The 27175-nt window shown below is 29.5% G+C and overlaps 4 protein-coding genes across 6 annotated transcripts; 3 read left to right on the top strand and 1 right to left on the bottom strand.

The window, feature by feature from the left end:
* The first annotated feature begins 278 nt into the window (after positions 1-278).
* LOC119684538 (cathepsin L-like proteinase) lies at positions 279-1103 on the top strand. The gene is made up of 2 exons (XM_038098599.1): positions 279-531; positions 688-1103. The coding sequence occupies exons 1-2, from the start codon at positions 493-495 to the stop codon at positions 889-891; spliced, it is 243 nt and encodes an 80-aa protein (XP_037954527.1). The 5' UTR covers positions 279-492; the 3' UTR covers positions 892-1103.
* A 3649-nt stretch (positions 1104-4752) lies between these two features.
* Positions 4753-10807, top strand: LOC119684508 (succinate dehydrogenase [ubiquinone] flavoprotein subunit, mitochondrial). The gene is made up of 6 exons (XM_038098563.1): positions 4753-4975; positions 8422-8936; positions 9000-9876; positions 9939-10141; positions 10210-10360; positions 10432-10807. Exons 1-6 carry the CDS (start codon positions 4922-4924, stop codon positions 10609-10611), a joined length of 1980 nt encoding a protein of 659 aa, XP_037954491.1. The 5' UTR covers positions 4753-4921; the 3' UTR covers positions 10612-10807.
* Positions 10808-11020: 213 nt separating this feature from the next.
* LOC119684513 (cytochrome b5 reductase 4-like) lies at positions 11021-15158 on the bottom strand. 3 transcript variants are annotated; one of them, XM_038098570.1, is made up of 6 exons: positions 15088-15158; positions 13418-13695; positions 12680-13351; positions 12313-12625; positions 11551-11640; positions 11021-11483 (listed from the first exon to the last, which is right to left on the bottom strand). In XM_038098570.1, exons 2-6 carry the CDS (start codon positions 13587-13589, stop codon positions 11264-11266), a joined length of 1467 nt encoding a protein of 488 aa, XP_037954498.1. In that variant the 5' UTR covers positions 13590-13695; positions 15088-15158; the 3' UTR covers positions 11021-11263. The 3 variants fall into 3 exon arrangements, with proteins under 3 accessions (XP_037954498.1, XP_037954497.1, XP_037954496.1); XM_038098569.1 differs by lacking the exon at positions 15088-15158 and adding an exon at positions 13918-13962 and having other exon boundaries at positions 13418-13857; XM_038098568.1 differs by lacking the exon at positions 15088-15158 and having other exon boundaries at positions 13418-13949.
* Positions 15159-15224: 66 nt separating this feature from the next.
* On the top strand, positions 15225-22800 carry LOC119684525 (zinc finger CCCH domain-containing protein 13-like). The gene is made up of 2 exons (XM_038098586.1): positions 15225-15301; positions 21615-22800. Exon 2 carries the CDS (start codon positions 21638-21640, stop codon positions 22736-22738), a length of 1101 nt encoding a protein of 366 aa, XP_037954514.1. The 5' UTR covers positions 15225-15301; positions 21615-21637; the 3' UTR covers positions 22739-22800.
* The last annotated feature ends 4375 nt before the right edge of the window (positions 22801-27175 follow it).

Here is a 27175-nt window from a genome sequence, read left to right on the forward strand (position 1 = left end):
TGTTTATTTTACTACATATATGTGAGTGTAATCATATTTAACCGTTTTGATAAATTTATTTCTATATTTTATTCTAGAATGTAAAGATAAGAGTACTAAAATAGCAACTTTAAACGGCAGAACTAAGCTTTTATACAATATATGTATTATGAACATACCCTGTATATAAGTACGCAATAATGCTACACTTACCGTTTAATTAGTTGCTTTTAATAGCAACCCTGTTGGTTGGCACCTATTCATCATTTGTATATATGTGAATGCGCATCAGCTGTTGAGTTTAGTATTCAGTAAGATTTTTGTATTGTGTGTGTCGGTGCGGTCGTGAGCAACAGTCCGGACAAGATAAAAAATAAACAAATTCAGAAGCGGTGACGGTGTCATAGTCTGACGCAGAAAGAAAAGAACAAGTGAATTGTTTTAGTTAAATAAAAAATAAAAGTTATTTTTGAAACTATTTTGATACAGTTTTTCTAAATACAAAAAACAAAAATGTCGATTGTTACCGACCAAGAGTGGGAGGAGTACAAGGTACATATATAGTTCACGTACACAACATTTTCTTTGTTTAAAATTCATATAATATTTGTGCCTTTGTTTATGCAAATACGTAATAATTACGAAAAATTTTATATATACACATATATAGCAACGCTAAATAAAAATAAATATTTTCATACATTTTAGAAAACATACGAAAAAGTTTACGAAAACACCCAAGAAGACAAAATGCGTCGGGAATTGTATTCGAGATCCAAGGCAAAAATAGAGGATCACAATAAAAAATATATGAACGGTGAAGTTACCTGGAAAATGGCTATAAACCATTTGGCAGATCTAAAGGAAGAAGAATATGCCTCACGCTGTGGCAAGCGAGCGCCACCAAAATAAACAACGTACTTAATTATATACATATATATAAATATTATTAAACGACCGACCATTCTGTATGTGATTGCCTATAATATTTCAAATATTTTGTATTACGTAATGAAACTTCAAAATTTATCATTTTTCTTGACAAAATATCACAACTACAATGACAACTTTTAATGCATTTTGAACTTAAATTTTATAAAAGACTATTTTGTATTCATTGTACTTTTTTTACGGTAAAATCTCAATAAATATTTTAATATAAAATAAAGCTACATATTTCTTTGTTGTATGCGGTGTTCTAGTCAATTTTCTCTTATGCCCATTCCAGATTTTTCTGCATTATCTGAAGATGAACTGACCAAAACCAGAAGTTTCACTTCTATTGAAAAGGAAAAAAAAAAAACATTTACTGCATGTGTACTGTAATAATATTTATGCATTGAAAACATATTTTCAATACATATGATTTTCATTATACATAAAACATTATATTTGTTGACGCGGTAAAAATTTCTTGGAAAAAGAGTAAAAATTACACACTGTTTATAACTTTTGATCAATTCTTTTTATTGAGTCTGAAGTCTAGACAAATAAAAATGCTTATAATGTAAACATAGCCATAGCCTTCGGTATAGATAACAATACTATAGTAAACATGGTTTAAGAATGTTTAAGCTTAGGTAATAATTACTTCATCGCGGGTCAATTCCAGAACAGGAACAATTTAAAGCAGAATCCATTTATTTTTAATGTACTCGATATTTATTATTTATCTAGTTTTTGGCCATGTGAATCTTTTTAAATGTTACCAACCAACGCCCTAACTTTATCAATTATCAATAATTATATATTCATAGTAATTTATATAAAATAAACATTTTCTTATATTTTTTAATTATTTAATCTAAATGAAATTATGTCTCGAATGAACTGCTTTTATATGTAAACAGATGACTGATCCGTTCCGTCGTTTTTATGAGTCATTTGGTAAATTTTTACTACAACAATATAAACGAATTGGCAACATATAAATGAGAGAGATTTAATATGTGAAATAAAAATTTAATTACTACAATGGAAATTATTACTAAACAGTGCTAATGAAATAGTAACGAAAACTGGAACTTGATATAAAGCCAGGTACATAGATCGGTTAAAGTTAATACTTTCTAATATATCTACATTTCATTTTTCATCTAAATAATGCAATAATTTTAAGAATAATTAAAATTATTTACAATAATATTATTTAATTTAATATACACAAATATTTCCGCATGAACTTCGTTCAACCCAACATCGAAAAATTACTTTAAAATTTTTTTCAAATCAGTATTTTTAAAGAATTATACTCGTTATAATTTAAATGAATAGTGTATATTCGGCTAAATATAGGAATAGGAATGAACGGGGTTCTAGCTCCCAACGGAGTGGAGCACTGCGACCATGATTGATCTTTTGTGCTGCAACAGGCCCTAACCAAACAGAAGATATTCCGCCTTCCGAATGAAGGCCAGAATGTCGGCCATTGAGGACCTTCTAATGTCAGAAGACCTCTTCCTGGCCGAGATCAAGGCTGGGCAGTCACATAGAATGTGACTGGAAGTCTCGTTTTCTTCTAAACAGAGTCGACAATCTAACTCTTCGCACAGACCCATTGTGTTAAGGTGATAACGCAGTCTATGGTGACCTGTTAAATATCCCACCAGCAACCTCAACTCCGTTCTGCTGAAGAAGGATACCTTACCATAACTGTAGGGGTGAACCAGCTCTTTAACCTGACTTTTTTCGCCTGAAAACCATTTCTCGACAAAATAAAAGAAAATTAAAATCCTTTTTTTTTAGTTCTTATATTTGATTTTTTTTACATATAGACCAAACATTATTTTAGTAATAGATTTTCACTTTAACTTATCATCTAAAATATGTGGTTAAGTCTACTGAGTTATTTATTCACATAAATAATTTCAGCTTTTGAAATAAATATAGATGTATTGAAAAACATTCTCATATTTCTCATACTATACATATCAACGGTCTTCACCTCACTCGAAACCAAAGTACATGAGGATAAGATTCGCTACAGTCAGGTGGTTCAAATACAAAATCGCTACAATATCAGTGCTGACAGGTCATTATGTATTGGGGAAAGCATGCAATAAGACGATCTACGTTTTTAACGACTTTTGTCGCGGTTGTGACTTTGTGAATAAAAGGAAGAAACTGTATTTCACTACATATGTCATTATCGATTATTAAATTAGAGAAGATTCTAAATGATTTAGGAAATTATACTTACTGAGCTAACAGGGTTGTGACCTTTTAAAATTCGGGAAATAGCCAAGTTTATAGACTTTTCAGTTATGTCCTCTTTCACTTAAATAGTCATGCCTTCTCACAGGGATGCTTTTCATGTCCTACTAGGCTAATCTAGCCTCCTTTAAATTTAATATATCTATTCAATTGAATGAATTAATATTTATTAACCAGACTATAAAAAGTATTGTTACAGCGTTTATATAATAACATTTTTTGCTCAAATTATATTTCTTACCGACCGTTCGTTGAGTTGTTTTACTTGCTGAAGTAACTGCTGGTTGTGGTCAGCAAATTTATTTTTCTATAATCCTTAGTAAACAAGGTCTTAAAAAGAAATTTTCATTTTCCGTAATATTTTTTTTAAAACTCATATACTGGTTCTCATAATCTGGCTCTTTTTTTAATTATACCATTGCCATGCTTAATTTAATAATTAAACTTTATAGTATGATATACTAGATCTTTTAAGTTTAAAATAAATTTAGCGCTGGCCTGTTGTTATTCTTTTGCAACCGCAACTCTCCTATACTTAATCCAATGTTAATTAATACAATGTTATTTTCTTCAATATCTATATAGCAAGTATAATCGTTAATCCTTCGCATCGATCAAATTTATTGGGCAGACTTGCCGGCAACAAGTCTTTTGACTTTTTCTTTCATAACTCTTTTCAAGCATCTTGCATTTAAAATTACTTACGCAATTTTGGTAAAAGATATTCCAGATGTAATAACCTTCTTACTAACTTTCTTGAGGTTCCAAGAACGGTCGGGTCTACGTCCCGGACCAAATGCTGTTCACCACCCTCAAAGGGGTTTTACAAGCAGTCCCAGTGGGTTACAATAACAGGTATTAGCTTAAACCACTGAAAAGAATAAAAAAGTATCAGCTAACAGCACCCAAAAAATAAATGATCATGTAATGATGGTAATATTGTAAAAGTTCGTTCGTTCGCAAGCGTTCGTTTTGGTGTGGATGCACTTTAACAGCACCAAGAAGCAGCACAATGAAGCAAGTAAAAATGTCAGTTAACTTTATAGTAATAATTAAACAGATTGGAAGTTATTACGTTACATATGACAGCAAACATGCGTAACTGATCGATGGGAACTCAAAATATTTTAATCAATCTGGCTGTTTATGTCTACACATACAAGCATGCGAAATTTATTCAAATTGATTTGTAAAACATGCTTGCGAGTGTAGACATAAATAACCTAATTGAGAGTGATAGAAATCAGCTGCAAAATTTAAACAAACGTAGAACACATGCATTGGAGTGATAGAAATCACTCTCAATAATCAAAATATTTTGATTTTCAATCAATCAAAATTGATTGAGAATATTTTGGCTGATGCTGTTTATGTCTACACATAAACTTTATGTCTATTCTTTCATATCGCGTGATATAATGGACTGTAATGATTTCGACTAGTGTAGTGTTTTTTATTTGATGATTTTCAGCACTGTTTTTTTTTGAATTTATAACATGCGAAATAAAGTGCGCCCTGTGTAATAACAGCCGCATATATTTTGACATTTGGATGTTCTCAGTTATATTTTTGTGCAGTAGTTGTGTGCGAGCAGCCGAGAATTCGAAGAGACGTTAGAAATACAATATTTATTTTTATGTTATACAAAATTTTATAGAACGTGAAATTTTTTAAATAATCTCGCATTAATAATATTAAGTATATAAATCATTTTTACAACACGTGCATAATGGCGAGTCTCATGCGAGTGCCATCGATTTTGGCCAAAAATGCGACAGCAATGGTATGTGTGTTTTTATTTTGGTATTATAAGTTGGTTATACAATCGTTGAAAGCAGGATGTGCAAAATCTTTTAAACATAATAAATTCCTGACACCTGGTATAACCTACTGCATTTGAAACTGTTCCTGAGTAATTTTAAAACCTGCTGTTTGCCGTATTTGCCGCATGTTTTTTTTTATTCATTAAGCTTGCTTTGTGAAGGTGATTTGGCCAAACAGTTATGTAATTCAATTTTATTTGTTAATAGTTTTTTTCGATATTTTCGAATATGGCAGTTTTTGGTGCATTATCTTTAATGTTTTTAATAAAAATATTTATTTTTTTATATAGATGTGAATTATTCTGGCATATCTGCAAAATTTAAACAAACGTAGAACACATGCATTGGATCCATATCCTTGCATATAAAATAGTTTATAAATTTTTTTTCGTTTTTATACATGGGCCTTTACTCATTTGTTTTGAAACGTATTATTTTTTACTTGCTTTAGGTTACCTTTCCATTTTTTCTATTCAATAGGTCATTAACTCGTTTACCTCTGATTGTGATGTTCAGCAAATTTAACTTTTAATATTTTTTTTCTAAATCAGCAATTTGTTTAATATACTCCACTTCCATGAAGCATCCAATATAAACCTGTCTCCCTAATTATACACTTCAAATATAAGTAAAAAATTCACCATTTAGCTTCACAATCTTTGAATTACGTGTCAGCTACGCCGTTGGCGGTAATAAAAAATATATACACAAACACACACTCAGAACACAAGCATGGTTCTTAGTGGTTAGAGCAACGAAGACAGCTGAATTTGGATATATTTTTATATTGTCAACTTAATTGTTTCTACATTTATTTCTATAGCAAATAACTACAAATTTTTACATAAATCATATATAATCAGTATAGAGATTGTTCAGATGAAAATATGAAATGTTCAATCGAAATATATTATATCACAATGTAGATTGTTAAAATGACCCTACGGCCAGGTGAGAGATCGATGAATTGAGGTAAAGTAAATGGAAATTTCATATAGGTTTTTTGCACTGAACTTATGTAAATATTTATTTAATTATTTATTGCACTTATTAATTATTTTTCGTTAAAAGTTTTCAAATTTATTTACTTATTTATTAAGGACGTGTGCGAGTTAGGCTAAGTTGCATTCTAAATGAGGGAAATTCTAAGTTGTACCGATAATGTAGTGATGCATCGATACGTGTTAATAAATGGTTAAATGTGTGCAGTGCAAAAAATCCCAATAACTTCACATTTGGTTTAGCATCAATTTAGCCTAACTCGCACACGTCTTACACATCTTATACAATAGTAATATCTAACTTTTATCTAATTTACCCTACTCGAAATTCTGGTAAATAGCAACATTCGCTGCCATACCGACAATTTACTCGAACTCGCACACGGCCTACGTTTACATTATCGCAATTAACTTGACAAATGTATGCCAATGAAACTCATTTTACAAAATCTCTACAAAAATGCGCATTACGAACTTTTAAAATTGAAGGTGTAAACACATTAAAAGAGTATTTAATTAGAAAAATTATTTAGCAAACCGTTAGTAGAAGCAACGTAAATACGTTAGTAAATAATATTATAGATTGCATAAGTTTTGCTATAAAGCACAGTGATCCATCTTCGTCGGTATAATAAATTTTGATGAAATATCAATTAATATATTATACGCATACTAATTTATTTTTTTTGTAGGGAAGTATGTACATGATAAATCACTACACTATAAAAATAAGGAGCAATGTTACCACATGTATATAAAGTTGGGTTAATAGAAAATTTCAAAGCAATCATATACATATACTATATGTAAATATCCGATTAAGAGATGAGTATTGATTTTTTAATTACTTTGTTGATTTATCAAAGATGTATTAGCTTGGCATATTTTTGATATATGTGTTAATTGTGTTTTGGCAGCATTATGTAATATTGATTGGGTGTGGCGAACGGCAAGTGGACGACGAACTTAACGAGTGGCTCCGAGACGTAGATCCAGGAATGAAAACAAATTTTAAACAAAAATAAATTAAATGCTGCTGTGAATGAAGTTTATGCTACGCTTGTCTAAAAGTTGTTCAAAATTATGAATTTTTGTCGCCATCATTCAAAACATATCATAAACAGAAAAAAATTTATTGGTCTTTGAATTATTTGGCTATTTATTTTTAATCTATATAATAAATATATATAACATAAGTTAAATACAAAGTTTTTAATCAGAATTTAAATACAACCCTGCGTTTCAATTGTAATAAATCCAACATTACGATCGCTTGCAACGATTATAAACGAGATTACGTTTATCACGATTTATTGCAATTAGAGTAAATAGCATTTATTATAATAAAAGCTTCTGTTTATATACTATTAGAATTGTTTTATACATAAACAATATTAGATATTTAAGGTTTTGCTGGAAAAATAACATATTTACATTTCGAAAAATCAATTAAATACTTTCTTTATATCTTTATACTATAAAGATAGCAAATGATTCATAATCGTGAAGATATTTGTTTGTCGCTTAAATATAAAAAATTACTTATCTGATATAATAAAAAAAAACAATAATAGCATTTTTTGCATATTTTAACTAGTAAAGCAAGAAATATTATTAGCTTAGTTATTAACACCCGTTTACATAATGCATATAATTGCTTGTGTTAAATGTTGATGTCTTAATATTTTAAAATTTTTGTTAATATGTCTGAAAATTGAATTATAATTATTGCAATTGTTTCACGAATATACACTTTTTTGTATGTTTTAGAACAAGTGTGAGATCATTAAACATCATTTATAAAAACAAACTTGATAGATTTTAAAGTCGAAATGAAGAAAATGCACTTATTTTATTTTAATAATGGAAAGTTTGCTTTAATATGAAGATTCAGACTGAGATTTAATAAAATATAATTATTTCTACGCACAATTACGATTCACACCAATGTAACTATGTTAAGCGAGTTAAAATATGTTAAAAACATAAAAAAAAAGAAAATCTTCGAACTTTTAACTTCAACTTAATTCAAATTTATTTAAAATAAATAGCATGAAATCTCCGAATATCAATCTACTTTACGAAAAGAGAGGTTTATTTATAGTTTCCTGATTTCATAAAGTATTTAACTTAAAATATTTTTAAAAAAAAAATTATATAAAACTTCATCTAAAGTGAAATATCGGCAATTTAGTCTCAGCAGAGTCAGCTTAAGATAGAATTTCTATAGTTTTATATGTACTATAGACACTTTAAAAACATGCGACTACATATTTGACTTACGCAAGTATGAGTTTTATTATCTACAATTTATATTTTAATATAAAATTGTTTTTACGTGACTAAAACAATTAACATTTTAAACGAAATTATGTAAAAATAATATTTAAATTTCTATTATTTAGGTTCGTTCTGCTTCATTAGTACCACAACGTGACTTGCATATCACACAGGATAAAAGAAATGCCACTACGAAATCCAATGCAATCTCAAAAGAATATCCAATTGTTGACCATTCTTACGATGCTGTTGTGGTTGGAGCTGGAGGTGCTGGTTTACGTGCTGCTTTCGGTCTAGTGGCTGAAGGTTTTAAAACTGCTGTCATCACAAAACTATTTCCCACCCGATCACACACAATAGCTGCACAAGGCGGCATTAATGCTGCATTAGGAAATATGGAAGAGGACGACTGGAAATGGCATATGTATGATACGGTAAAAGGCTCAGATTGGTTGGGTGATCAGGATGCCATACATTATATGACTCGAGAAGCACCAAAAGCTGTAATTGAACTGGAAAACTATGGTATGCCATTCTCACGTACACCTGAAGGCAAAATCTACCAACGCGCCTTTGGTGGACAAAGTTTGAAATTTGGCAAAGGTGGCCAAGCACATAGATGTTGCGCTGTCGCTGATAGGTGTGTATTTCTGACTTAAGCGAATGCGTGTAATTCTTTCAAAGGTGTTTTGACTTTTTACAGAACAGGTCACTCACTGCTGCATACATTATATGGTCAATCATTGAGTTATGATTGTAATTATTTTGTTGAATATTTTGCTTTGGACTTGTTAATGGAAGATGGCGAATGTCGAGGTGTTATAGCACTAGATTTAGAAGATGGTAGTTTGCATCGTTTCCGTGCCCGTAACACAGTGATGGCTACTGGCGGTTATGGCCGAACATTCTTTTCCTGCACATCTGCACACACTTGCACTGGCGATGGTACTGCAATGGTTGCGCGTCAAGGCTTACCTTCACAAGATTTGGAGTTCGTACAGTTCCATCCGACTGGTATTTATGGTGCTGGCTGCCTTATTACCGAAGGCTGTCGTGGTGAAGGTGGTTATCTTGTTAACGCCAATGGTGAACGTTTCATGGAACGTTATGCGCCTGTAGCCAAAGATCTCGCATCACGTGATGTAGTATCACGATCTATGACTATTGAAATTATGGAGGGACGCGGTGTGGGCCCTGAAAAAGATCATGTTTACCTGCAATTACATCACTTACCACCAGAGCAATTGGCCCAACGTTTACCTGGTATCTCGGAGACTGCTATGATATTTGCTGGCGTGGATGTGACTCGCGAACCCATACCAGTATTACCAACTGTGCATTATAATATGGGTGGTATTCCAACGAATTACAAAGGACAGGTATTAACTATTGATGAGAAAGGTAATGATGTCATTGTGCCAGGTTTATACGCCGCAGGAGAAGCTGCTTGTTCTTCTGTACATGGAGCTAATCGTTTAGGTGCTAATTCATTACTTGATTTAGTTGTGTTTGGACGTGCTTGTGCTAAAACAATTGCTGAAGAAAACAAACCTGGTGCAACACCACCCTCACTAAAGGATGTATGTTGATCTAATAAATTCAAAACAAAACCAATTTTAATAACTTAATCTTTATAATATAGAATGCTGGTGAAATGTCAGTAGACAATTTGGACAGATTACGTCATGCAAATGGTAAAGTAACCACAGCTGATTTGCGTTTGAAAATGCAGAGAACTATGCAGGGTCATGCTGCTGTATTCCGTGATGGCCCAGTTCTACAAGAAGGTTGCAAGAAAATGGAAGGAATATATAAAGAGTTCCAAGATGTCAAAGTTATTGACAAGTATGTTTTTTATTTATGATACGTATATGAGTATTTTTAAACGCACCCACACACTTTTTTATTTTTAGATCTCTTATTTGGAATTCTGATTTAGTAGAAACTTTGGAATTACAAAACTTGTTGGCAAATGCGAAAATGACAATAGTTGCAGCTGAAAATCGCAAGGAATCACGCGGAGCACATGCCCGAGAAGACTTCAAGACACGTATTGATGAATATGTTAGTTACTAATAGATATACTGTAGACACATATTAATATTCTCACATATTTATTTATTTTTTTATAACAGGATTATAGCAAACCAGTGGATGGTCAACAAAAGAAACCATTCGAACAACATTGGCGTAAACACACACTTACATGGGTTTGTGGTACAGAAGGCAATGTTGATATTAAATTCAGAAATGTTATCGATAAAACCTTGGATGAAACTGTAACAACAGTACCACCAGCTATACGCTCCTATTAAAACAATGGCTATTGTAGTAAAGAAGTTTCTTGCACTATTTTGTATAAATGGGCCTATATACTTTTTAAACAGATTTCACAACGATATAGATGCTTGATCCAAGTGTCCATTATCAAAACAACCGAAATTGTTATAAATATTTTTTAACTACAGATTTTTATCCAGGATATGAAGTCTACCTTTTGTAACTAAACTACTTAATATTTATTTTAGATTTAAATCTTTTCAATTGTAAAAATTTAATGTGCTCTGCTATACCTCACCATATATTTTTATTTTATATTTAAAAAATATGCTCAAGTTTAAATTCCAAAATTAAAATTCAACTCCAGGAAATTGTAATCAGTGAAATATTCTATAATTTTGTTAAAAATCTGCAATATCGAAAATTGAAATAAAAATTATGTAATGAAGCTGAAGTATATTTTATATTTTCTGTAATAAACATACAAATACATTTTATTTACATTTTAATTTTAAACCAAAAATATTTAAAATTATAATTTAAACTTAAGAGTAAAAAATATGTACAGAAACAATATGGATAAGAATACATTTTTTTGAACCTTTCTGTCAATTCAAAGCAGCTTGAATTCATTTAATTTAGTAACAAAAATTCTTCACGTGAACGTGCAATTTTACTACTCTATTTTTATCCACGAAATATGTGCAAATTTTCCTTATCAAACTGTAACTCTTTTAAAATATCTTCTGCAAGCTGATTATATGGATTTGGACCACATATAGCCAAGTAAGTGGAATATTCTGCTGAATTTCTGTCCAAAATTGTAGTAAACAAATCTTTCGAAATTCTTCCATGGGGTCCCTGCCATTTTTCATCTGCTTGTGATAAGATATTCGTCAGATGAAATCTGTTAAAAGAAAATATTTGTACCACAAATGGATTTAATTAACTGCAATAATGACAAAAGAATATACCTTTCATCCTGCACCTGTAAGTCTGTAAGAGCATTACGACACCAAATGTCAGCCTCAGTTTTATTGAAATAGATAAGCCGTAGATATTCACTGTAAATGAGATTTTATTAATAAATAAGTATGTTTTTGTTTGTAATTCATATTTTTTATTTAGATTCCCTTTAGGGAACTCACAATTATTTACATTTAGCTATACAGGACACATAAATTTTGCCGTTAACCAACTTTTACCACATCTATATAATATTCTAAAACCTATAAACGAAGAGAAGAGATTATCACCTTATCACCTATGTGGGTGTGTCAAGTATTGGAGGTGTTATATTGTTTAGTTATCGAAACAGTTCAAAGTATTATAGAGTATTGTTTGGAACTCTTTAATAATTTATATATAAAGATTATTAATAGTATGAACTTAATCGTTTATTTAAACATCTCAGATTTAACATAATATAAATATAAAACAAAAACTTAAATTTCCAAATGATGTCTAATAACAAAGAAGAGTGTTGGGGATTTATAATGGAATTGTTGTGTATATAATATAAATAATAACGTGTTTATATTATTAAACTCAACTAATTATATTGAACAATATACATTTGATAGTAAGATATATAATGTTTAATAATAAAGTATTGCAAAGAGTACTGTTTACTGTTTAAACAGTAAACAGTTATTGCATCATAATTGTCTTTAAAAATCACATAAAGTATTACGTTTAAAAATTTTTATATAAAAAAACACATTTGATTTACTTACATTTTGTTTTCAAATCGCTTTAGAAGATGTTGTATGATACTTAAAAAGGGAGTTAAACCACTGCCAGCTGCGAGGAAAGTGAAACGCTTATGTCGAAGCAAATGTTGTAGTTTGAAGTTTCCCCTTGGCACTGACAGAAGCAGATGTGAACCTACATTTAACTGTTGCATGTGTTCGGATAGAAGTCCATTGGCCTTGTAATTTTTTATTAGAAAATTTAAATTCATTTCATTTAAGGAACTCTTGTTTGTATTTAAAGTTTTAGATAGGAAATTTTGTGGTATTGGTGTGTAACTCCGTTCCACTGGTTCACCTAAATCGAAATGTGTTATTAACTATAAAATTATATAATTAAATAAAAGCTTACCATTTATGTCAGTTGAGATATTGACATGATATCCAAGTGGTAATAAAAATAATGTGTCATCTTGGCTACCCCTCAATATCATTTCAAAAGAATCGTGATTAAAATCAGTGTTAGTTTTAATTTCAAATTTGAACACATTGTATTCTTCGGCATCATCAGTTGGTAATACTTTTATTAGCGTATGTGCTCCATAGCTATTCCACAACTTCATTTCTTGAACCTTTTCGAAGCATATTTCAATTTTTCCCGTTTCACTAGATAACTTACATGCTTTTGGTGGCCATCTTACTTCAGATTGCAATTGCAATTCGATACAATGTTTGGTATGTTCTATTTGTACAAGCAACCGAAATTCCTTTTCGTTTATGTATTTTAGCACTAAGCCAGGATTGCAAAATTGACGAGTATATATATAAAACGTTATATCTGATTGTTTTTGTATCCAATCGATTCGTGGTATTATTTCGATGTTAGCGATATTTGCATTAGGTATTGTTACTTTATTCGTTTCAGTTTTAATGGATTTAAAAATTTCAGCATCTGGTTTAACAATAATTTTTAAAGGACCTATTAGACATTTATTAAGTAATTGTTGGTAGTTTACCCAGGCATGTACCTCATCGAATAACTTCGTAGCATCCCGGCCTACACCTCTCATTAATTCATCGACTCCTATAATTTATTGTAATATGTTTATTAAATATTATACGTTTATTACACATATATATATGATAATACCTCCTGGATGAAAATCCATATAACGAGTAACATTATATACTTTACCCCGTATAGCCATCCACGCATCATCACGTTTATTATGTCTTGCTAATTCTTCTTTACTTACTGGCACAATACGTCCGCAAGTGCCAGATAAATCGACCCCAGAATTACCTAGACGAATCCAGTCCATTAACGAATGGCCAGGTTGCAGTGCGCATTTATTACGTGGGTTACCAGTTGCTGAACCGGTGCTTAATAATTTTGGTACTCCAGCAGGCGATAGCAATTTATCACCCCTAAAAGGAGGTAAAATAACTTCAGGAGTATTTTTTTCAGTCATTTTACTGAAGTTAACTTTGTTGAATTAGTTTTGTATGAAATTTATTCCTTATATGGACATAGCAACATACACAGTTGTTTTCCAGACAACAACTATGATGACAATTATTAAGAATTATCTGTTATATACAACTTATTTAAATAATTGTTGTTCACTTCAAATAATGTAAAATAAAAACCTCGAAATTGTAGAATTTGACAACCGCTTTCCGTGTCGTAAATTCTGTAGAACTACTTTTTGCAAAAATTTATCGATAATCTTTTTAAATGTATGGAAAGTAATAATCGCTAGTATTTTTATAATCGTTATTACTGCTTTCCGTTGGTAAAAGTTGTGTTTTATCTCTTTATACATAATTTTGTATATATTTTTCAATTAAAATTAATTAATAATTAATAATATTAATTAATAATATAATTATTATTTTTAAAGCAATAAAATAAAAAAACACAAATAAACACATACAACAATAATAAAATTAATCATATTTATAAACATATATTCTAAATTTATTTTTATATTGGATTTTATAATTACGGTTAACCATAAGGTATTCTGTTTTTAGAAGACGGAAAGCATTCTAATCACTCACTATCATATCATGTTCAAATTTGAATACTTTTATTTTAATGATTTATGTTTTCTTAATTTGATTTTTTATTTTTAAATATGTCAAAAATTTTTTTAAATATTAGCTACAAGCATTAAATCCATGTATTCCACTAATATTTTTGATTTGGAATAAATAAAATTCCAAAATACTGTTTTATTATAGCTTCGAATAAAAGCAATGTTGTTAAAAATTTTTTAATGAACGAAGGTTATGTTATGTTAATGGCAATTGCGAATTAAAAGAACATCGCTCAACAAATCAATAATAACTAATATACACAATAAGCTTAATTAGAATTGATGGTGTTAATAATAGGCGTTTTTGGTGGTTTGCAAGTGTGGCATAAAACGCATACTGGCCTATATTCGCTAGGTGACACAATGGTATCATTGCTGCAATCTGTCAAGTGTTATATATTGGCAAATAACAAATCTTGCATATGTGCACACAATGCAAGCAAATTAGACCGAAAACACCTAATAACATATATAAGTTATAATAGTATTGAAGCGTGTAGGTTTGAAACAGTTTTGAAGCTTGAAACGTGAACACAGTAGATTTCATATGGGTACATTGGAAGATATTATATGGGTACATTGTATAAAAAGAGGTTAATTTATATATAAAGTAGAATTACATACTTTTAATATATATCCTGAGTCGTAAATACCATCTAAGAGATTGTGTTGCAGAAATAAAGATTTAAATAAAATAATTTCATAAATTGCGTTTCACCTTGTTTTCGCCACAAGTGATTTTATCTTTTCGCTTCAACATTTTTTACTTTGAAGCGGCATTCAATTTTGCTCGTTAAACGTCAAAAAATATTGAGTTGTTCTGTTGTCGAGGAATTGCAAAAATTTTGATTGAATGGAAATTTGGATTGTAAAATATGTTATTTTCTTTAAATAACTAATAGAAAATCTTCCAAGACAAGTAAAGCTTTCGGGTATGTTAGTAAAAGTATTTCAAATAAAACAAAATTTAATATTTACATTTTCAACAATTTTGTTGTTACAATCAAGTGAATGGAATATGTATTAAAGTTAAAAATTCAATAGAAATTTGAAAAAAGCAAATTTAAAACTAAAAGAATGATTAAACAACTAATTTATTATTTAAGTAGCAGTGTGTTGTAATATTTATAATTGGTTTGCATGATTTTCTAAAAATTCATCTTCATTTGATTCCATTGAGAATTAATCGTTAATACATGTGAAGACTTTGGGCAGGACAGCGTTTAGTGAGATTCTAAAATATAATATCAATGGCAAACTCGTATATCAAATATAACAAAGTTGAATTTTGTATTGTAATTGTTAATATACATTTTCAAGTAAATCTTATACAATATTAATTGGGTCATAAGTTTCGGAAATGTTTTCCTTAACTCAATAAAGCACCTTATTTGTCTGTTTGTCCTTCCGTCCGCAAGACTTTTGCCTTGTCCTTTCCTTTATAAGCAAAGTTATAGCTGATTAGTGAGAGACAATAAGAATTCTGGTGATGTACTTTAAGATTGTATAACTTTGCAATTTTGTTTTGAGCAAAGAAGTCTATTGAAAGTCAGTTTCAATACAAAATATTTCAATATCCCATTCCTCTGAATTTTAGTTTAATACTTAAATTGTAAGTTTTTGTTTTTGTTCTGCATATACTGATTTTTTGGTAGCTCGCGAAAATACTGAAGACTAAAAACGGTATCAAGTCCAGTTTAAGTATCAATACGAGTTTTAAGAAATATTCAACTACTAGCTTAACATAAATTCGGCCAAAACAGTTGTTATTCACCTATATAGTTTTTTGTGTTTCTAAGAAAATAATAAACGGAGGTCTATTATTAACCGAAGCACTTTAGGATTATGATTGTATATAGGATCACTCTCACACTTATAATGACTATGCACATCCTAACACATGAATTCATTTTTGTAATTGCTTTCATGTTATTTGCTTTATAGATGCTTACAGGCTACAAAAAAAAAAACGGCAGGAGTGTGAATAAGATTCAGTGTGTAAAATCGGTAAAATTATTTGGAGTTACGTACCATTTCCAGAAAAATTTATGTAGTTCTTTTTTGTTAACAACTATTCAAATTGTTCTTTCATGAATATATAATAAAACCAATTTCCAACTCTCGAAGAATACGTATTCTCATAAATTTGATACAGCCAATGTTGAAAGAAGCGTTGACTCAATTTAGTTGAACAAGTTGAAAATCACCACCAATAAATTTACGCACTATTATTGGTATCTGGTATTTAAATATTAAAATTTTTGTTCTAATGGTTTCCTATTTATTCTAATACGGAGATTGCATCCACATGCATATACAGATTCTATTTATTGACCAGTTAGGATTTTACTACAATTGATTTCACTACAAAAGAGATCCTATTTGATTATTTTATTACACATATACATGTTCTTCTAATGTATTTCAATTAAAGTAACATAGAAAAATATTAATATAATTGAAATATTTACTTGTTTCATTTTTGCATCTTAGCTGCAACAACTTAAAATCAGCTGTTTGATGTTTTTGTTTACTAACCATCTTGTGATACTTGTTGACAATTTGGAATGAGAAATGTAAAGAAAAAATATATGAAAAATGAAGGGTGTGTCTGAAACTAGAAATGTTTTATGTCATAATTACAAATACGAGCAAATAATATAGATTTTATAACATCATTATTTGGTGTAATTATTGATAATTATTTCATAATTAATTGTGTTGACTTGTTTTATTTTAACTTATACATTCTTCTCTTAAGATTTAGAGAATATACTACGATATAAAGATATCGCAGTATTTCGCTGCATTTGGTCACCTTAAAATTTAGTGCAAAACCTACTGTTTGGGTTATTCGGATTTATCCTGGCGTCATCGGCTTTGTTAAAATTGCAAACTAAATTGTTAATAGTTTTAATAATATATATTTCGAAGATTATATTGTCATATCAAACATATATTTGATAACAACTTTTGAAATAATATGACATTCTAAGAACATAATCAAAAAGGCTGTTGTCGTCAGCAAAATACTTTATAGTGCCGTGAAATAGTTTTGTGGAGTTTATATTGGACAAAAAAAAGTCTAATGAAAACATTTAGTAAGTAATATAAAATTCTAATAAGTATTATTCAAAATAAACTCATATGAAACAAGTTTATAGTGTGTCTATACATTCTTTTTTTTATTAAGCATCACAATGTAAATAAATTTTTTCCCAACTAGAGAAGATTAATATATTATATATGAATATTTTAATATATACATTGATAGTAAAAACAGTTAATACGTATACTTATGTATATATAAATCAACGCTCACTGTAGAGTTAATATCATATCATTGCAGAAAGTGCGTTTTCTTAAATGCATATTGATGTATGTATGTTGATAAAAGCCTATACATATTTGATATCTCTCGAAATTTGAAACTGTAAGAATGAATATTGTTTTTAAGGTTTTAGCAATTTATTAACAAAGTGGTTTACACAAATCTTTAACAAAAGTAAAAGCTGTTCTAATTATGAATTAATTATTTCAATGACAGAAAGTATTGTTTAATTAACCAATGGTAGTTTAATACTATATTTAATGGCACGTTTTACACACACGCATATTTCGAGTTAATGGCGATAGTGTAAACGTATTGTAAGTTCCAGTGTAAATATCTGATATTTTATCATCATGGATTCAGAATCTCAGTTTGTATTCTCGCAGAAAAACTTTGCTTTGTTAATGATGGTCTTTCAAATTAAACAAATAATACAGTTTACCCAAATGTTTAATCTACTTTTTGATTAAGTATGATAAAAAATATTATTAAATTAACAAATAAAGTTTAATAAAGATAGGTATAAAAATGTTACTCATTATTGCGCATACATATGCCAGATAAATCAAAAGATAAATCTCAATAGTTTTTGATAAAATTTTATTTAATTTTATTAAAATAAATTAATAGGGTTTTGAGATTGTGTGATCAACCATGAATGATGTGTTTTTAAATAATTCATCCTATAAATATCTAACATTTTTGTTTGTTTTAAAGTAATTTTTTTTTTATATTTTCAATTTAGTCAGTCCTGGTGTGTTTAATTATATATATTCCATTCCGTTAAATTCCGGCTTAGGAAAATAGCCGGTCTAGCAATTTTGTTTTCTACTTTTAGTAAATTTATATTTTAATTGCAGGCTTGTTTTTATTTATAAATTAAAGACTAAATATATTTTAAAAACGTCTATGCAATGGCTCCTCAAATACATTGCCAATATTTACTAAGAGCTACCAATACAAAAGGAGAAATTTCTAAAAACTCTGCAAGAACTGTAAACTTAAAAATTTCTCAAGAAACACAAGTACAGTCGTCGAGAAAGAGGAGAAAACTGTCGATTAAGATAACTTGTGAAAACGGACTTTATAAAATTGTAAAGCGTGAAAGACAACGTGATCGTCGTAAGATGCTCACACCAGAACAATATGAGCTGCAAAAATTTCAAAATACCTTACAACATAGACGTCGACGTGAAGACCCGGCTTATCGCGCTAAAGAGAGAGAACGTGATCGGTTACGTAAAAGAAAATTACGTAGCGATCCCCGATACAAAGCCAAAGAAAGAGAGAAAGAAAAGTATCGCAGAACAGTTAAATTCTTACCCAATAACGACTATTCAAAACTTATGTTAACACCCAAACAAAGATTTAAATATGAACTTAAAGCTAAAGCACATCTTGTAAAGCAGAACAGAAGACATTTTTTTAAAAAAGCATAAATTTAATATGTACTATATGTAAAACCAAGTCCCCTAAAGTTTTCAAAAATATTACAGTGTATATATGTATATACAGTGTTGTGCATAACAAAAGCAACCAAAATTTGTCCATCAAATAAATAAGTTTTTTGTCTACTTTTTACTTTTCATTCAAAAATCTAAATACACAGTTTTATTTGTTATTGTATTAGCTATTATAAAAAAACAACAAAATCTACAATTCTTCATAACGGGTTAATTAATTCACACAAATAATAAAATATTGCGAAATGCGGCTGTGCAAAACAATAGCAACTGAGACAAGATCAATGATAGACCTATGACCAAAGTGCATTCTAGCAAGATATTTTTTTGATTTTTTGCATTTTTATGCTGTGATTTATGTTTTTAAGCAAATTAGAACATAAACACAGAATAGTTCAATATTAAATCAGTTAATAGAAGTACGTTTTTATCATGGCTCGTGACACGTATACTTTGAAGTTTAAAGAAGCAAGAATTGAAAAATATTTAAATGGCAATGCTCAAATGAAATAGCCAAAATATTTAAAATTACTTAGTTTATTGTTTCGCAGCTTATAAAAAAATATAATTAGACAAAATACCTTTAAAACGGTTTATTTGGGTGAAGCCTCTCTTAAGATACTTGTAGAATTGATCGAAACATCATAAGAATTACAAAAAAAACAACCATTCGTGTCGTTGAAAAAGGTCGTAGCCGAGCTTAAACAAGGTGTTGACTCTAGTACTGTACGCAGCCTTACTCTCGAAGCCGGTTTCAAAAGTTACAGACCAGTCAAAAAACCAATGTTGACTAAAAAGCAGTAGCAAAAGAGGCAGATTTTTGTTTTGCTTTTTAATTAATATTAATATACTTCATTTAGATCAAATTTCGCGTGGAATCACTTAAATTGGACTCTTACTAAATGGAAAATAATTTTTTTCAGCAATAAATCAAAATATAACATCTTTAATTCTGATGGGATGTGCACAGTACGTCGCGAAAAAGAAAACCGTTTGTATCCGCGTAACTGCCAAGCGACTGTGAAGCATGGGCGTGGGTCAGTAATAATTTGAGCGTTCTTTTCAGGATTTAGACTAAGACCTTTTCATGAAATTCATCAAATAATAGCCCAACATATGTACAAAAAAATTTTAGAGAGCCATATGGTACCCCATGGCGGATGAAAAATGTCACTCCGACGGGTATATCAGTACGATAACGACCCAAAACACACCTTAAAGCTGATAAGAGAATGGATTTTGAAAAATGGAATTCCAATTTTAGATTAGCCAGCCCAAACACCTGATTTTAATTCAATTGAGAACATTTTGGTATTCTCAAACGTCGCTTTGGGGGTCGAAAAGTTTCCAATTGTTTGAGATCATGAAAGATGAATGGTGTAAAATTCCAAATAGTTTTATTAACAATTTAATATCACCTATGACCCGTAGAAGTGCCCAAGTAATAAAAAGCAAAGGGCTTTATACAAAATTTAGAAAAATAATACAAAAATTTAATATAATAAATAAAGTTGCTATTGTTCTGCACAGCCGCATTTCGCAATATCTCATTATTTTTGTGAATTATTTAACCCGTTATAAAGAATTGTAGATTTTGTTGTTTTTTTATAATAGCTAATACAATAACAAATAAAACTGTGTATTTAGATTTTTGAATGAAAAGTAAAAAGTAGACAAAAAACTTATTTATTTGAGGGGCAAATTTTGGTTGCTTTTGTTATGCACAACACTGTATATATACTTTTTTTTATTAAAAAGCTTTTTGTAGTTTTATTATTTAGTTGAGCAAAAGATAGTAGGTGTTCTATTTTTTAACATTTTCTAGCTATGACCATTATTATTTTGGAGAATTTCAGAATTTTTACATTTAAAACAAGATACAATAACTTGTTATGACCTGTTTCGGATGGAATGACAAGAAATCGGATGGAATGACAATATAACAGTCCATTGTTTGAGTTGTACCGTGGATGGGTACAAAAATTTTATAAGAGGAACTAGAACACTTTAGCTTTAGTACATTTTGCATTTTTTTTTTTCAAAAACTGTTTGAATAAGGTCAGGCACGTAACCATATATTCGAGGGGTTATAGAATAAATGAAAAATGAAAAAATCAATTGAGAGTTCATCTCAATTACATTTACACCCCTCATGCAAGCAGTAAATGCTTAACTTACATTATATATAAAACCAGTAAATTATTGTTTTATTCTTATAAATTTACTTGGGACTTAGCTCCGAAATAAAAATAAAATTCACATAGGAAATATATTATTCATGTTTAAATGATCTGTTTTTTGGATTTTATGAATTATGAATTAAACCTACTATTAATTAAAGCTACTGTTCCATTCACTAAAAACACTAAACCAATGCATATATATATATATATTTTTTTTTTACAAAAAAACTTTTCTTTCAAGTATTTGTAACTATGCTTACAAATTTAGATTTCATTTCAGATATATTACTTATGGCGAAAAAAAAAATTCAAACCGAAAAAAAGTCGGTTGTAGTTACGAATAAAACAAAAACTCAAGGTAATGAAAAGAATGCAGTTTCGAAAAAAATAAAGAAAAATAATGACGAAGAGCAAGAAGTACTTGTAAAATATAATATTTCAAACTATGGAGAACAAAAATTAGTAAATGCCAAAGAAGAAAACTTTTTAGAGCATGAGAAAGTAGTTCCAGAGCCGGAAGTTGTTATAAAAGAAGAGAAAGTTGCTAGCAATGATAAGTGGGAAGGAATTGTAAAAGAAGAGAAAATTGGTAGTGATGAAGAACCAGTGACACTTACAAAAGGAAAACAAAACAAAAGAAGTCAAAAACAGAACGTATCGGTCAGTTCGAGAAGAGCTAAAGATGCGTTATATAAGAGAATGAGGCGTATGAACCCTGAATATCGCGAAAAAGAAAGAATTAGAAGTAGGGAACGTAAAAAATTATACGCTGAACGTATACGTAGTGATCCTGTTTTACTTGCAACATTTAGAGAAAAGGATCGTAGACGCAAATCTTCTGCACGTCAGAATGATACAAGTCAAGATTCTGAAAACAAATTAAATTACTTAAATCATTTAATTGAACGTAAAGACTTATCAAGAATGGAAATAGAGAGAGAACGAAACCGATTGCGAAAAGCAGCTCGTCGTATGGATCCAAATTATCGCATTCAGGAAAGAGAACGAGATCGTTTACGTCGTTCTGCAAAACGTCAAGACTTACAGTATCGTGCACAAGAACAACAGATCAACACAATACAGCGAAAGCAACGACGTCATAAGCAAATGAAGAAGGCAAATCCTGATATAAAACAGGAAAACAAAAATGGAGAAAGTAATGTTAGAGAAGAAAATAATGGTAAAGAAAATTTATTATGTATTAATGCTTCAGATGATGACCGATTTGAAAAGAATCTTTTGGCAAATATCGATACAGCACTGAACATATCAGTTGAGAATGAGAAGTCAATAAAAAGTTACATTAAAGGAAGTGATAAATCTACAACTAGGATAGAACGCATTGAAACTACTGGAAAACGACGTTCCACTCGTCAGAGTAAAAAACGTTAAAGAATTCGTATGAATTGAATTGATCTATTTTAAGGATAATTATTTGCTTTTTTGATTTAAGAGTTCTTTGATATTCATTATTTATATATAAAATATAAATAATAAGAAATGAAGCTTTTACAAAATTTTAAAAGCAATAAACTATACAAAACTCACAAAGGATTAACAAAAAATTTTTTAAATTTGTTAACATATTTAATTCAGTCATAAATATCTATTTGCTTATATAAACATAAACATTTGATAATAATAAATATATTATTAATAGTGTTTTATCACGGTAAAAACATTCGTATAAGTTATAACATCTGTAGATCACAGAACATTGAATTGATAACTATATACACTCAAACCACCGACTATTGAGCATCGACAGTTGTGGATCCACAATCTTCTAAACCTAAATATAGGTTCAGTTTGTTTATTTATCGATTCATTCAACTCTTGCTTATGCAAGCATGTTTTTAAATATTAATAATAGCATTAATAATATAATTGATATATCTCAGGTTTAGTATATTTAATTAAGGGAACTATAGAAACTATAAGGGAAACTATAGAACTAAGAAAACTTTAGATTAGCAAAGTAATACCTAAGTCAGCGTTTTTAGTAACAATCTCTTTCCAATCTATTCTATGCTATATATTTGCATTGCTGTCCATTCGTTTTCTCATTTTATAAACTTCCTGGTTGGCTTAAAATCAATGTTATGAAAATAACATATTTGAGATATCAAAATAAATTTGATTGTAAGCGTTCCATTTTGAACCCATTAAACTACCAACGTTATTCGTTATACTAATTTTTATGGGTCTAAATAAAAACTTTACAGCTTATGAAACATGATACTAAACAATCATAAAATGAAAAGTGCAGTAGGTCAAGTAAATTAAATTTGAAAAAATTACTTAGTTTTTTTAAGCATTCGCTAAGTATAGACTGCATTGCTCCCCTAATCGTATTGTTCAAATTAAACTGCAATAAACACAAACTGAGAATTGAATTGTCATTTTTGTTATAGATATGTATCGTAATACTAATAATAGTAATAATAATGTCCAACTTAAGAGCTACTTGGGAGAGAAATAGAAACAAATAGCTTGAAATAAGCGATTTAAAAAAAATACATGAGATGTGCTGAGACATAGAAGTATAATCGATTGAAAGTGTTTAATATTTATTTATAATTAATAGTTCATTTAAAATGTAATAATATACATATTAAAAATTGTATTTCCGCTATACAATGAAGCAATCCATATCTTTGCACTATTTCCACATATGTTTACATCCATGAAAGTAAGAGAAATAATAATGAATTTTACAATCCAAATGTGTCTACAGTGCTAATAAAAAATTTCAAGTTTTATAGATAAAAAATAAACAACAAAGAGAACTGAATGCGTCATTTCAGAACAAAGGCTTCGTTATTTTGCTGTGTGAATCTATACAGGGTTAGTCATGAGGTATAAATTGAATGCTTTTAGAAGAAATGTAAGATTTGTAAGTTGACAGAAAAGGCTCAATTCAATAAAAATAAATTCAATAAAACTTATCTCTCTAACCTTCATCTCTCTCTCTTATCTCCTTGAAGTTGTTTTTTTTTTTGTTAATAAAAGATATTTACCTTAACCATATAAAAATTTAAAAAAGTCACTTAGCTAATATTTTTAAACAAAAGAGATTTTGTCATATCACTAATCAATAAAATGTCTATATTTATTAATATTCTTCTTCACTTCATTGTGTTCCCAGGGGAACATTCGGCCATATGGTTACAGTTAACCTAACAAAGAGATTCTGTTATGAATGCTGCCGAAGCAGCATTCGCCGATTAAGTACGGATAACACTTCGGGTTTAGACTCATATTTTATTTCCAGAATATAGTTAAAAAAGGGAGGAAAACCCTGACGATGGGTTACAAGCGCAATGTCAGTCCTGTAAGCTTTGCATGTAGTAACAGGTCACTTTTAAATAGGCCGCTCCTAACCTGGAGAACAGACGCCTTTTGCAGCCGCTCATTACGAGTACCGACGCTACGTTGTGGACAGCGCTTAGCTTCATACGACCTTACCGGCAAGGAAGGCCCTACCATTAGCATGCTACCGCCCGCTTCGCTCGACGATTCTACGTAACTAGTGAGCATCCTTACCACGTCAAGGTGGCAGTCTCCGAGGAGGATTTATTGGTGTTACTATGTATTTACCCTACAACAATAACAATTTTTATGTTTCATTTATAATTAAAAAAAATTTGCTACATCATATTACATTTTCATTTATCATGAAACTGGCAATACATTTTGATATTCATTATTCATTTTGTATCAAATATAGCCATTCTTACTTCTTTACTTAGTTGGCCAAAGTGTAGCCCCCTTTGACTTGCCCGATCAGTGGTTTACTGTTGTCAATTGGTATTACCGATTACCTTCATATTGTTGGTCACCTGGTCCCACCGAAGAATGAAGACGTCCGCAAGAGCTTTTTTAAACAGCAAGCACTAAATCAAAAGCTTTTCTAGCAGGAATATTTACACCCATTCGAAAGTTTATGCACTTCACTATGCTCAGATCGGTAGTCGTTACCACCGCATACGAGAAAATAGATCTTCTGAAGATTTTTTTTTTTCGAATGCTTTTAGTGCCATATTAAAACTGTTGGTCACAAATCAATTCCAATTATTGAAGTCATCGATTTGAACTTGAACATAGCTGTCAAACGTACGTATGGTCCTTATCTATGAATTCTGTGCACATAGATTTGAATTCGAATATAGCTATCTTGTCTTGTTCTTGTCTTTAAATTTTGCACCAATGGTTTCGAATTTTAATATTACTTTGAATGTGAGGTTGTAAGCTACAGATTCTACATTCATGGAATCAAATTTCAATATAGCTGTCAAACATGTGCATAATTTTAGTATATATATTCTATTTGATAACTTGGAATTAATCAATGTAAAGGATCTTAAACTTCATTATATTCAAAGATTTATACTTTTATTTGGTCTATAATATATTTTACTTCATTATATATAGTATTTCTCATATGAATTACTTATTCGGTACCCGTTATTTTATCAATATTTATTTTCTATATTTTTGTATTTGCAAATGAAAATTACATTAGCAACAGCAAATACAATCGCCCGATTAATATCTTACACACTTTGTGAATTAGCGTTCGTATATACAAATTTATATCTAGAATTTTATTTTTGATAACAGTATTAATTTATAGATAAAAGTAGATTCGTACATATATAAATGAAGGAAAAGTTGAATGTATTACAATCTAATAAACGTTAATCATAAATAGTATTGGCGTAGATAAAAAGCTGTGATTTTAGTATTCTAGATTGCTTAAGAGTACTGTTTGAGTAATTATAACAGAAGAATTAGACTTAATTGTCACATATCACTTTTATTGATATCAGTGATCTATAAGAAGTATGAAATATATCAAATACTTAATTTTGCTCTTACGCATGGTCAGTTGTTGATAATGCAATGTTTGCATGTATGTATGTATGCGCATGCATGAATGTGATATTACTTATTGGCTTGGTAAAATAGTTTAATAGTTAAAAACTTCATTTTTTGACCTTATATTAGTTTCAGTTACAAGAATATTAAATTATATATATTTTTTAATACCTGAGCGTAGTAATTAAATTTAACCATCTGTTTACCATAAATAAAATTTTGTCTTATCGCTTTTCAGTTAGTGTTCTATAAGCGGGTAAAATTCGTTTTAAAACTGGCTCTCTAACAACTGGGAATAGATCATGATTCATTAGAGTGAAACACAATTAATTAATTGAAAGAGTTCAAGGCACGCGTGGTCCCTTTTTCTTATCATATATTTATTAACACATTGTGTAGAAATGTGCTTAATACGAAAATAGTAATTTAATTCACATATGATGTGTTGAAAATTTTAATATGAATTTCTATAATCAAAAAAAAATGTGCATTAAATATAAAATACAAAACAATCTCAACATTTTAATTTCAATAGATTATAATTGCAATTACTACCGATTAATAGTCTCCTCCATTACATCCATTTAATCCATCTGTCTTAGATCAACATTGAGATATTGAGATTTTTTCACATAGAAAAACAAACCTTAGAAAGAACCCTTTTTTTGTCCCATTCGGGCCAAATACGCTTCTCATGGTTCTGAATAGGCACTATTTGTTCCACCATTTCACTGATTATAAATTTCATTTCTGATAATAAGTTTTTTGGTCGGTAAAGGAGCACCAATATATTCTTTTTTCTATTTCTAGAAAAAGTTGAGCAATAATTCCTTTCTTGACTAGCTCAACTGCTATACTGTTTCTTTCTATATCGCTGTGCCTATATAGCATCCGGTTAAGAAATAAGAAGTTACTAAATTTATATTATAATATTTCAATTCCAGCATT

This window comes from Teleopsis dalmanni, chromosome 2 (assembly GCF_002237135.1).
Source record: "Teleopsis dalmanni isolate 2A chromosome 2, ASM223713v2, whole genome shotgun sequence".
NCBI classification, from domain to species: domain Eukaryota; kingdom Metazoa; phylum Arthropoda; class Insecta; order Diptera; family Diopsidae; genus Teleopsis; species Teleopsis dalmanni.

Bases quoted from the DNA above. Each gene is read 5' to 3' on its own strand.
- LOC119684508 (XM_038098563.1), top strand. From the start codon at position 4,922: ATGGCGAGTCTCATGCGAGTGCCATCGATTTTGGCCAAAAATGCGACA. The intron at 8,937-8,999 runs GTGTGTATTTCT...GACTTTTTACAG, and splicing joins TGTTGCGCTGTCGCTGATAG to AACAGGTCACTCACTGCTGC. The intron at 10,142-10,209 runs GTATGTTTTTTA...TTTTATTTTTAG, and splicing joins GATGTCAAAGTTATTGACAA to ATCTCTTATTTGGAATTCTG.
- LOC119684525 (XM_038098586.1), top strand. From the start codon at position 21,638: ATGGCGAAAAAAAAAATTCAAACCGAAAAAAAGTCGGTTGTAGTTACG.
- LOC119684538 (XM_038098599.1), top strand. From the start codon at position 493: ATGTCGATTGTTACCGACCAAGAGTGGGAGGAGTACAAG. The intron at 532-687 runs GTACATATATAG...CATACATTTTAG, and splicing joins AAGAGTGGGAGGAGTACAAG to AAAACATACGAAAAAGTTTA.
- LOC119684513 (XM_038098569.1), bottom strand. From the start codon at position 13,739: ATGACTGAAAAAAATACTCCTGAAGTTATTTTACCTCCTTTTAGGGGT. The intron at 13,352-13,417 runs GTATTATCATAT...AATAAATTATAG, and splicing joins TATGGATTTTCATCCAGGAG to GAGTCGATGAATTAATGAGA. The intron at 11,484-11,550 runs GTATATTCTTTT...TTCTTTTAACAG, and splicing joins TTACAGGTGCAGGATGAAAG to ATTTCATCTGACGAATATCT.